This window comes from Neoarius graeffei, chromosome 11 (assembly GCF_027579695.1).
Source record: "Neoarius graeffei isolate fNeoGra1 chromosome 11, fNeoGra1.pri, whole genome shotgun sequence".
NCBI lineage: Eukaryota > Metazoa > Chordata > Actinopteri > Siluriformes > Ariidae > Neoarius > Neoarius graeffei.
The window spans coordinates 63172054-63185269 of record NC_083579.1 but is presented as its reverse complement, the minus strand read 5'-3'; the positions used below and the strand labels follow the sequence as shown (position 1 = coordinate 63185269).

The 13216-nt window shown below is 38.7% G+C and overlaps 1 protein-coding gene across 4 annotated transcripts in view; it reads left to right on the top strand.

The window, feature by feature from the left end:
* LOC132894566 (kelch-like protein 29) overlaps window positions 1–13216 on the top strand; it is a 291177-nt gene that overhangs the window by 181958 nt on the left and 96003 nt on the right. For all 4 annotated transcript variants that reach the window (XR_009655658.1, XM_060934564.1, XM_060934563.1 and 1 more), the window contains one exon: window positions 4668–4927. Coding sequence is in view for 3 of the 4 variants with exons in the window: in XM_060934564.1 (XP_060790547.1) it covers window positions 4668–4927 (260 nt within the window). In the remaining variant the exon portion in view is untranslated. The remainder of the gene's footprint in view (window positions 1–4667; window positions 4928–13216) is intronic.

The window sequence follows — 13216 nt, the reverse complement described above, 5'->3', positions numbered from 1 at the left end:
CAACCCTGTAGAACAGGATAAAGCGGCTAGAGATAATGAGATGAGATTTTATTTATATATATATATATATATATATATATATATATATATATATATATATATATATATATATATATATGAGTGATTCCACGCTTATGGGTACTGAAATGGGGACATGAACTTATTCACCTAAAACCATTTCTTTTTTTACCATCAGGTCACAAAACATGTAATCTTTAATGAATGATATGTTAAAAGAGAACTTTAATTTTCTGAGATGTAATAAAAACATATTTATATGCCAAAGTCAAGCCTATGAGTTCCAAAATGATGTCTGTTACATTACTTCTGTTACGATTGTCCATCTCGCGTCTGTTACAAATTAATTACAATCTCGCTATATACCATGTTAATCTTATTGAAAGAATGTGTATGTTTATTCTACTACACATGTTTATTAATTATATTTGCTAAAACATCACCTTCCTATGTTTCAAAAAGTAATTCTACATTGTTAAAATTGAGAATATATATGTCCACAACACTTCTGTTACGTTCTGACTTTGGCATATAAATATGTTTTTATTACATCTCAGAAAATTAAAGTTATCTTTTAACATATCATTCATTAAAGATTACATATTTTGTGACCTGATGGTAAAAAAAGAAATGGTTTTAGGTGAATTTTTAAAAATAAGTTCATGTCCCCATTTCAGTACCCATAAGCGTGGAATCACTCATATATATATATATATATATATATATATATATATATATATATATATATATATATATATATATATATATTACTAGAGCTTCACATTGTGTTTGAACAGTTTTGTGGCTTTTCAAAAAAAAATGAAAGAAAAAGAATTGATTTTTTTCTAAGAAACCTTCATTAGCTCTTCTTCCTCTGAGACCTCATTTCTCTTCCTGTGCCACACATTCTTCACTCCACACTGGTTCCTGATTGACAGGTGTTGTCTAGTGAGGACTGGAGTGTGTTATTGGTCTACTCATTCATCATTACAGCTATCATAAACACTTTTTTACTGTATTTATAAAGATATCCAGGCATTTGCAATATAATTCCACTAGAGTTGCATGTATTAAATCTTGGCCAAATAATGTGCTCGTAATTTGACTGCTTCTTGGACATCATCCTCTGTAACACACAGTAAAGTTTGAAGCCATACATATTTTAGCATGGATTCCGGCCAAACAGCCGTGGCAGCTGTGGGTGAATACATCAGTTCTGGATTTTGTCTGTAGCACTTTTTTTTTTTTATATAAAGTTTAGCATGTGCATGGCTGCTATACTGAAATATTGAAATTATTGTTCACTTTGAATGCATAATATTTTTACTGAATCACTGCATAAGTGTTTCTTCTCCCAACATAAATTTCATCCGAAGGCTTATTTTAACGCGTCTGTTAGTTTTAAATAATGCCCTTTTTTGATTTAGCAGTGATGAGGAAGTTGAATCGCTAGCCTGGTTTGCCACATTTGAAAGCAAAATCAAAAAGTCTGGAGGATGAGGGGAGCTTTGACAGCACAGGTTCACTTTTTTCTTGTCTCCAGTGCCTGCCACTGTCTTCCACTGGGAGCTGCCACTTAATAATCCATGAATACCTCAACTCATAGAAAATGACATTCTCTCCAGTAGGAATTCACTGTAGAAGAACAGCAATATTCCATATGAAAAAGAGGAATGGGTTAAAAAAAAAAACTGCAGTCACTGGTGTGCTATGCAGAATAAATGGTAATGCGTTCAATGTGGATGGAAAGTAAGATTTTTTTTTTGGATTATGAACTTTTTCCTGTAGATTTCTTACAAGTTGGTTCATGATTACTGTGAATGTTGTTCCATTGTTGGAGGAATGTAAGTTTTATTGCTTTATTAAAAGTAGACGGTGTTTCGATTTCATAAAACCGGTGAAATTTAGTTCCCTCTGAAATTTGGTCATTGTGATATACGTTTATTTCTTACGGAAGAGGATTAGGGCCACTGTGAGAAAAAAAGGAGTTCTGACTTTAAACTCAGAATTCTGACTTTAATCTCAGAATTCTGAGATTAAAGTCAGAATTCTGAGAAAAAAAGTCAGAATTCTGAGAAAAAAGTCAGAACTCACTTTTTTTTCCCTCACAGTGGCCCTAATCCTCTTCCGTAATTTCTGTAATATCTAAAAAAAAATATCAGGCCATTCTGTGGTTGGGAAGTTATTTAATTTGAGAGGATTCCCGAGCAAATAATGTGCATGAAATCACTCGCTTCGTGCAGTCAAGCAGACAGAGGAAGTCCGTGTGTGCATGCGCAGATTTAACTTCTTCTTCTTCTTCTTCTTTTGGGTTTTACAAACAATTTTTTATTTTCATCTTTTACATTTTCAAAATGACAAAAAAGGAAAAGGGCCCGAAGCAAAAGTTTGGGCACCCTGCATGGTTAGTACCGAGTAACACCCCCTTTGGCAAGTATCACAGCTTGTAAACACTTTTTGTAGCCAGCTAATAATCTTTCAGTTCTTACCTGGGGGATTTTCACACGTTCGTCCTTGCAAAAGGCTTCCAGTTCTACAAGTTTCTTGGGCTGACTTGCATGCACTGCTCTTTTGAGATCTAGCCACAGATTTTCAATGATGTTTAGGTCAGGGGACTGTGAGGGCCAGGGTAAAACCTTCAGCTTGTGCCTCTTGAGGTATTCCATTGTAGATTTTGGGGTGTGTTTCGGATCATCGTCTTATTGTAGGACCCATCCTCTTTTTAACTTCAGCTTTTTTACAGATGGTGTGATGTTTGCTTCCAGAATTTGCTGGTATTTATTCGAATCCGTGCTTCCCTCGACCAATGAAATGTGCCCTGTGCCACTGGCTGCAACACAAACCCAAAGCATGATCGATCCACACCCATGCTTCAGAGTCGGAGAGGTGTTCTTTTCCTGGAATTTGGCACCCTTTTTTCTCCAAACATACCTTTGCATATTGTGGCCAAAAAGTTCTATTTTGATTTCATCAGTCCACAGGACTTGTTTCCAAAATGCATCAGGCTTATTTAGATGTTCATTTGCAAACTTCAGACGCTGAATTTTGTGACTAGGACGCAGGAAAGGTTTTCTTCTGATGACTCTCCCATGAAGGTCATATTTGTTCAGGTGTTACTGCATAGTAGGACAGTGCACCACCACTCCAGGGTCTGCTAAATCTTTCTGAAGGTCTTTTGCAGTCAAACAGGGTTTTTTGTTTGCCTTTCTTAATAACATTACGATCTGAGGAAACAGCTACCTGAAAACACTTTGCTACGTTCTTGTAGCCTTCTCCTGCTTTGTGAGCATCAATTATTTTATTATTCAGAATGCGAGGTAGTTGCTTAGAGGAGCCCATGGCTGTTGATTTTAGGGACAAGTTTGAGGAGTCAGAGAATTCATACAGCTTTGAAATCTGCATCACCTGACCTTTCCTAACGAAGAATTTGAACAAGCCACAGCTCAATAAGCTAATTAAGGTCTGGAACCTTGGTAAAAGTTACCTGAGAACTCAAATGTATTGGGGTGCCCAAACTTTCGCATGGCGCTCCTTTTCTTTTTTCACTCTCCAATTGTACAAAACAAAAATAATCCACAAATCTTGCAGAAAGCGCTGAAAAGAAATGTGTCGTCTTTACCTTTATGCCTTTTGGTGATCAGTTCATCTTCTGCTCACTTAACTATTCACAGTAACAGACATTTTCAGTAAGGGTGCCCAAACGTTTGCATGCCACCGTAACGTCTTTTCTTCTCGCTTTCCGTTACTGTAGTCGATCTTTTACGTTTCATTCACGTCCTCCGTTTTCTTCTCCTGTTTCAAATTTGTATCCCACAATGCCTTGTACTGTACGAACGGGGAAAGCCCACCACGTGATGCATGACATAGTCTGTTGTATTGCGCCACGATGAAGCAAGAAATAACAGCGGAGAATTTAGGGCCGCGTGACCCTAAATTCATTAATTGTTCTATTAAAAAAAAAGCTAATAAGATTGGAAGCCTGTGATTCGAATTCAGTCGCTTTCAGTCCACTAAACAAGAATAATCGGGTGTCAGGGGAAAATTCTTTTTATGACCTAAACCTGAAAAATCTGAAAGGCAGTCTACCTTCAGATTAGAAGCAGAAGGGTTGTTTTGGGTTTTGAAGTTATTCTGCTTTTCAATAGTTCCTATGTTCTTATGTATTTCATCCATCCATTCTCTATAATAACTACTCTTGAGGCAGGATGGTAAGAATTCAGTTTATACTTCAGCAGTATTTGTGCTGTTCTCAGGTCTTCATATATGCACTGACCTCAATGAGCAATGCTGAAGCTCCTGTTCTTTACAGCCGTGATGTAAAGCAGAGTATAGAGCACTTGTTTCGTTGTGTTGACCTTTTGTCTAGTGGGGAAAAAAGCATGTATCTGTCTGCAGTAATCAAAAGGCCCAGGTGAGCCTCCTGCTTCCATGTCCAATCGATTTTCTCCTCTCAGTTCTTCTACTTGAGATATTACACTCTTCGGCCCCATAGCAATACCCGCTGAAATTTAATCCAGCAAACACCATCCCCAAAGGCGTAGGCTGTAAATGTACATCTTACAAGGTTCAAATGCAAGTGATTGTGTTTGTTTTGTCTGTCTGTTCATGTGTGTGTGTGTTTTGTTTTTGTTTTTTTAAATCGCATACAGAGAAACAGCTGACAGCCAGTAACTGCTTGGGCGTGCTGGCGATGGCAGAGGCCATGCAGTGCACAGAGCTCCACAGCATGGCCAAGGCCTTCGCTCTACAGAATTTCCCGGATGTGGCGAGTCAGCAGGAAATCCTCAACATCTCCAAAGAGGACTTCATCAGCTACCTGTCCAATGATAGTCTTAATGCAAAAGCTGAGGAGCTGGTGTATGAGACAGTGATCAAGTGGATCAAGAAAGACCCCAGCAATCGAGTACAGGTAAGTTAATAATTTTAATATTGGATTATGGGAATGCAAGAACCGAAGATCTGAATTTCTCCACTTAGTATAAAATTTCAATAAAATATAAATATATCTAAAGCCGGTTTTATACCGTATGATTACTGCTGTCATTTATGGTTACTTGTCACGCCGTACAAGATGACTCCAATTTTGGCTGAATTCTTTACCAGACTGCACAATAGCATGATCTCTGTGTAAAATTATATTTACATTTACAATTATAGCATTTGTAGACACCCATATCCAGAGTGACTTACACTTTTATCTCCTCTGTACATCTGAGCAGTTGAGAGTTAAGGGTCTTGCTGAAGGGCTGAGCAGTGGCAGATTGATGGTCCTGGGATTTGAACTCATGACCTTTTGATGAGGTGGCACGGTGGTGTAGTGGTTAGCACTGTCGCCTCACAGCAAGAAGGTTCTGGCTGGCGAGGGCCTTTCTGTGCGGAGTTTGCATGTTCTCCCCGTGTCTGCATGGGTGCTCCGGTTGCCCCCACAGTCCAAAGACATGCGGTTAGGTTAATTGATGGCTCTAAATTGACCGTAGGTGTGAATGTGAGTGTGAATGGTTGTGTGTCTCTATGTGTCAGCCCTGCGATAACCTGGCAACTTGTCCAGGGTGTACCCCACCCATAGTCAGCTGGGATAGGCTCCAGCTTGCCCTGCACAGGATAAGCGGTTACGGATAATGGATGGATGGATGGATGGATGGATGGATCGATGGATGGATGGATGGATCGATCTTCTGATGAGAAGTCCTTACAATGAAGATCCCCTAACAATTTGGATATGTACATGGGGGACGCCATGGCCTAAAGGTTACAGAAGCAGCTTTGGGACCAAAAGGTCACCAGTTTGATTCCCTGGACCAGCAGGAATGGTTGAAATGCTGTTGAGCAAGGCACCTAACCCCCTTGCTATGTATGTTGTATGTGGCTCCGGATAAGAGCATCTACTAAATGCCTGTAATGTAATGTCCAAGGAACGAGCACATCAGAGGTACAGCACATGTGGAGAGCTTGGGAATTAAGCTTAGAGAGATGAGACTGAGATGGTATGGGCACATCCTGAGAAGAGATGCAGAGCATGTGGGAAGGAGAATGTTGAGGACGGAGCTGCCAGGCAAACAAAAACGAGGAAGGCCAAAGAGGAGATCCATGGATGTGGTGAGAGAGGACGTGAAACACGGGCGATTGCTCTAAGACAACGAGGGAGGCTCAGCCTCCTCTAAAAATGACGAACATCCTGTAGGATGAATTGTGCTAGGCTTATGTTATAGCCGACCTTATAACATTGCTATTTCAGATCCAGAATCATAGAAATATATGTGCTCAACCCAACTACAGTGCGAAATCATTCCCTTATAACTTTAATGTGTGCGTGAGTTTTTCCCCCTCGTGACAGCGCGATGCAGCCCAGCCTCAGTGGACTTCAATGGCATTTGGGAGCTCTGCGCTTTTCAATCTCAAAATGCAAGACGGTTATTGGACAAATACTGCGAAAACGCCCGCCCACGGAGTCTCACGGACTCCCAGCCTCAGTGGACTTCAATGGCATTTGGGAGCTATGCGCTTTTCAATCTCAAAATGCAAGACGGTTATTGGACAAATACTGCGAAAATGCCCGCCTACGGACTCCGAGCCTCACATGGGAGGGACATGGCAGTTTCCGCAAGGAGACTGGTGATTGGTGAAAGCAGCCGGATATTTTCTTTGATTGACAGCTCGTTTCAACTATAGACAGGCAGCGGTGAATCTCAGTTCAGTCCCATGCAGATTCGCAAGTGCTGTGGTGTATTGTAAGAGATCAGCTTACATTTCGATTTCATTCATTACATACGGTTTCTACCAGCTTTTTTAGTTTGTATTTATTTTCATTGTAAATAAAGTGTAAATATAGTGTTGTCAAGTTTGCTATCTTAGTTCCAGAAATGTCGTTTATTTGAGTGACTGAACTTGAATTTGAGGGGGCTAGTCAGCGAGCAAGAAAGCCGCGCACGGATGCCAAGCATTGCTGATTTAATTTTGGCGAAGCCATTTGCCAGTCTTCCTTTCGAGGAAAAAATTAAAATTAAAAAGCAGGGTAGACCAACGCCTCAAATTGACTTGGTGAAAAAGGTAGGGAATAATACTCGTTCCTTTCAGCTCTCCTGGTATGAGAAAGTGAATTGGCTAACAGCAGGTGACCCACATCAACAACAGTAAATAGGCTACTTTAGTAATATGTCATGGATGGACCAAAAATATAGAATCTATTTAAAATGTTTATGCTGAGTATATTATATTGGAATATATATTTTTCTGGATATGAATTAAACACCGCTACAATTTGGAAAACATTTTTAAACAAAAACACAGCCGAGAACATTTCACACTACAGACCTGGATTAAAAGTGAAGGGTTATCAAAATTGTCAATAAAACATTTCTCAGTCAAAATAAGTAAAATATAGGGAAAGTGTCATTGAATGAAATGTGTGGCACCCAGCTCTACTGCTGAGGTTCCTGACAAAGAGCTGCTTTCAATAATGATCAATTTTTAAACAACAATGCCACAATTTTAAAATATAAAATGTTAAAATATACCCCCCCAACACCACCATCATGTATATTGGACAGTAGGCTAATGGGCCAAAAGAACCTGTTATTTCACAGTTTGTGATGCTGCCAACAATCAGCCAGATCAGAGGCAAGAGTATGGGCAAAATTGATGTTTTTTCTTTTAAAATCTGGAAATATCGTAACCGACCAGCCTCCCCTGTTTGAAAGACTACCAGCCGCCACTGACGTGAAAGTGGCAGGTGTGGTAGAGAAGGATGCAGAAGACAGGGAGCAGTGGAGACAAAATATCCGCTGTGGCGACCCCTAATCGGGAGCAGCCAAAAGAAGAAGAAGAAGAAGTAATGTCCAAGAAACGGGCTTGCTTAAACAGAAACAAGCCCTTGGTATAAGATTGTCAATGTTATGCCTAGTGAAAACACATTGTAAATGGCAAAGAAGAGGAATTTGGAGCTGTATGGAACAGAACAATATGGAATGCTCATTAACATGCATGGAATAAAAGCAATATCAAGTTACCAGGTATGTTGATCAGGATTTTAAAAGATTCCTTGCTCAGATATAGATATTTCATTTTAAAATTTATATCCTGATCTCCTCCTGTGTTGGCTTTTAAATGAGCATCGTAGCAGTCATCACATCTGATATTTTAATCAAAGATTTCTGACACTGCAGCGAACTTGTGGGACATCTTTGATTGCAGTGGCACTAAATTGGCCACTGGTGAGCACATCACATTATATGTTCTAAGACCACAACTCACAAGCAAAGAATCCTTTTCCAGTGGGATATTTTTGTCTTTTTGACAGCAAATTGGGCCAGACTTAACTAGCCTTAGATAACTTAGACAACCGTTTAAGCTTAGCTAGTTAGTCAGAATGCTTGCACACATTAGCCACGTTAGATCCATCATGGTTATTTAGTAGCTATCAAAGTCATTTCATGGAGTCCATGGTGCCATTTTCCGAACAGGTTTCTCAGGGCCTTTGGATGAAAAACTGCTCTGCAACTTCACAGATCCTCAGCATGCATCACAAAGATAATTTAGGTTATTTTCTGTAGAACCAACCATCTTTTTACCTCAAACCTAACTTCAGTCTTTGCTGCCAAAAAGCTCTGTTTGTCTCATCTGATCATAGAACCCGGTTCTAGACAAATTTCGTGTAGCATGTAGCAAATCTCAGGCACCTGTGTTTGAATTTCTTCTGGTTTGCCTTCTAAGAGTGTTGGCATGGAGGTGGTGTCTAATTGTAGATTTAGAGCCTTGGTGATCCCAAAATGATGCCATCTCCTGCAAATCTCCAACCGTGATCCTTGGAGAAATTTTTGTAGCTCTAACCATCCTTCTAACTGTGAGTGGGTAAAATACACTTGTGTCCTCTTCCAGGCAGGTTTATTACAGCTCACATTGTTTAAAACTTCTTTAATTATTGCCCTCACAGTGGATATGGACATATTCAGGCAGGTAGCTATTTTTAATAGTCATTGCCTTATTTTTTAAGGCCATGTTCTCCAAGTCTCTCATGCTGATAAATACTTAAGTGAATCTGATCTCCTGTGTCACCTCATATTTATACCCGGGTGAAACATGAAGTTATGAATGACTGCTTATGAGTTCCTAAACCCTCAGGTGAACTTAAAAAGTAAAATATAAATTGGAACCGATACAGTTTGTTAATAAGAATTAATAAGTGTGCCCATAATTGTGACAATAAAAAAAAAATAATTATAAGGTTTTTAAAAAATATATTTTTAATCATCTTTAATTAAAATTTTAACTTCTCTCCTACTTTCATCTAATTACCCACAAGCATATTTTATAACCTTTCTTTTTACCAAAGGTATGAATAATTCTGGAACAGACTGTATCTCCTTACGTTATAAATTCTGATAACCAAACTAAAAATGTGAGTTGAACTCGGATGGAGTTTCTTAAAGCTAGACGGCCTTTCGATTTCATCAAATCTGTGAAATTTAGTTCCCTCTGGAATTTGGTCATTGTGATATGTGTATTTCTGTAATATCTTAAAAAAAAACAACAACAGGCCATTCTGTGGCTGGGAAGTTATTTAATTTGAGCGGATTCTCGAGCAGTAATGTGCATGAAATCACTCACTTCGTGCAGTCAAGCAGACAGAGGAAGTCCATGTGTGCATGCACAGGTTTACCACCTTCTTCTTTTCCTTCTTCTTTTGGGTTTTACGGCAGCTGGCATCCACTGTGTTGCATTACTGCCATCTACAGGTTTACCTTGACCGTGTACTGACAGTTACATCATTCGGTTGCAAAACGAACAGCTGATCACACTGAAGTGCTCGCTGACCGCCGAGATTTATTAGTTTGGTCCTGCATTTCCTTTCCTTCACAACATAACATCTTTTCTTCTCGCTTTCCGTTACTGTAGTCGGTCTTTCACGTTTCATTCGCACACTCACGTCCTCCATTTTTGTCTCCTGTTTCAAATTTGTATCCCACAATGCCTTGTGTGAACGGGGAAAGCCCACCACGTGATGCATGATGTAGTATCTTGAATTGGGTCATGGTGAAGCAGGAAAAAATAGCGGAGAACTTAGGGCCACATGGCCGTAAATTCATTAATTGTTCTATTTAAAAAAAAAAAAAACTAATGAAATTGGAAGTCTGTGTTCGAATTTAGTAGCTTTCGGTCCACTAAACAAAAATAAGGCCACCCATTTTTTATTTTTAGGTTCACGGATTTTTTTCAACATATTTCTGATAATGTCAGTCGAAATAAAAATAAGTGTCCTTGTCTATTTTTTCTTTTTTTTTTAGCATGGCAAAATTTCAATGTCGGATTAAGATGATAAAACAATTTAAGTTCAAGAGACTCCCTTTATATATACACACACACACACACACACACACACACACACATATATATATATATATATATATATATATATATATATATATATATATATATATATATATATATATATATCCTATTATCATTTATGGCCCTATCATTATATCAGATGTATTTGTTTGAATAAAATGTGTTTACATAATTCTATATGGAAATAAAAAAAATCAGAATCATTAGTTCATTCTATCTACAGGCAAGCTTGCATGCTACCAGCACAAAATAGAAATGCTACCATCACCAATACAAGAAAAAATAAACCTTCCTGACCATATTGTCCAATTTCTGTTTTCCTACATATCAATATTTATCATGAATAGTATATATTTTTTAAACGAACACCTTCAAAAAATCAGTGTCACCATTTCTTAAAATCACACAGCACACAGCAAGATATATTTTGTACCACAGATACATGTACTTGTCTGATCTCAAAAACATTGATCCACATACTGTATATCAGAGCTATTTTTCTATACACCATCAATTTATACCTGTACAAGTACCATACATATGTTCATGAGGCTATCGCTAGCCATCAGCCATTTAAAGAAAATCTTGAAAAATATAATACAAATTAGCCAAAAATATATTTCTTCTTTTGATTTACTGTAATGTGGTTAATCGATTTGAAATCCTAGTGTTAGCCTGGCATTCCCAATGACAATTCTTAAGAATGCGCAAATCCTAAGTAGGCATACAACACGTTTGTATGTATGTATGTATATATCATATATATATATATGTGTTCTAATATAAAACTGAACTAGTATTCCAGTACTTACTTCTCTGAAGGTGTGGTCATATGACCATTGAGCTCTCATTAGCACATCGAGGGCTGATACCTTCATGATACTCAGTTCGATAGGACTCTCTCCGGCACCTTCCTCTTCTAATTCTACAGTCAGATACCTGCAGCCAAAATCTCGAACTAACGTTACTGCAGGCATGTTCAGCATGGCCCTGGTTAAATTGTTAACTTTTGTCTATGAACCAAAGATCGTTTTGATCTTTTCATTGTTTATCTTCAACGCTTAAGAGACAAAATCGCCCACGTTTTGGTCGGTGAGACAATGAAAAGATTTTTGTTTACCACATGTTATGCTTATATAGAGTTGAGTCGAAGGCTCAGAAGCCATGCTGTCAGTATCAGCCATGATCAGCACGAGGTTTAGGTTACGTTTACATTATGTCGAATCAGCGGATCATCAGATTAATGTTCTTAAAATGATTCGCGTTTGCACTAAAACCGTTAGCCGTGCACACAGCAACACCAATACACGGATACGCTCGGCTCCGCAGGCATCCTGCGCTCCAAATCACTCCGCCCTGAACAGCGAGTGCCCTCTGGAGGGTGCGCACTCCGGCCCTGCGCAGCTCACAGAGCGCGCGAGTGGAGCGCACAAGCTGTGATTCGGGACTGAGCCGCTGTGTGTGTGATCCCAGCGCAGATCACTTACTACTTGCAAGTGGAAGGATGGCAAGCCTAAAGACAATCATAACTACACAATGGGCAGTATTTGCATCAGTATTTGCAGTATTTTCATACTTTTATACTCTTTAATGAAAGGTGATACAAGGCGGAAGTCTGCGCCGTTTTTCAGCAGTCGCGTCACATGACCAACGCCAGCGAATCAGGAAGGTGGATGTCACAGTGACGTTGTCCAATGAGACGCCAGCTAGAGCTCAGCACAGCGTATCCGCGTATTCTCAATGTTTACACAGCACCGGACCAGATACGATCTAGATTGAATACGTGGACGCTGGCGGATTCCCGTTTCCCGGCTTTTCCAGGTGGTTTAATGTAAACGGACAGTGCATCCGCGAAGAAAACGAGACAGATACGGTCTAATGTAAACGTAGCCTTATACTGTCGTAAAGCGGTCGTAAATCGCCCCATAGAATTTACAACATTCGAATCTAACATTCAAGTGAATACGCAATGTCATAAATAGTTTCGTTTTCTGACTTGGCTGAAGTGGATATATGCAACACACGTTGTCGTTTGTATTTGATTTTTCCTTTTTACTTGTGACAAATAGGATCTAATACTGGGGATACAATGCTGTTACAAGAAAAATATGTGACCCAAAAATATTGTCATTTCTTTTTCTATGTTTTGGCGGTTCAAATAAAAATACACACAGACTTTTTATTTTTTCAGCAGTAGTGTTTAACTGCTATCGGCAGATCCGTGATCTGAAAAATCTAAAATGAGTCGCCTAATTGGGTGTCGGGGAAAATTCTTTTTTATGACCTACACTTGAAAAATCCGAAAGGCAGTCTACCTTTTAAGAAGCAGATAAATATGGTAAATAAGTGATTTTCACGTTTTAAATTGTACAAAACACAGTTTTAATTCCTTAATTTCACGTTTGTTAAAATCAAAGCATTTTCAGAATTCCATATTTTGCCTGCATTGTGTGTTTGGGGAAAACCCTGTAACCTGGCATCCCAATTCACCCTGAGAGAAAAAGGTTCTTCTTGTTCACTGGAGAAAAATGACTTTGTTTCACCTCGAAACAATTCACAGTAACCAGAGATTATCAGTGCACCATTGAATAACTGGTCTGTAGAATTTAGCAGAAATAATCTCAAGCAATATTGAGCATGCTGTTATTGAGGAACTTGAATATATCAGGTTCAGGTTACTTTATTTGTAAAGGTAGATTTGGTTTGCAAGTCGACGAGTCATCATCTATTTTGACGTACATTTTGCAAACAACACAGACAGTCAACACCCATAATAAGAATATTTAATGTTCCAGACCTTATTAAACCACTAAAACTAAAAAATAAATAAATAAACAAACATTGCTTATATATA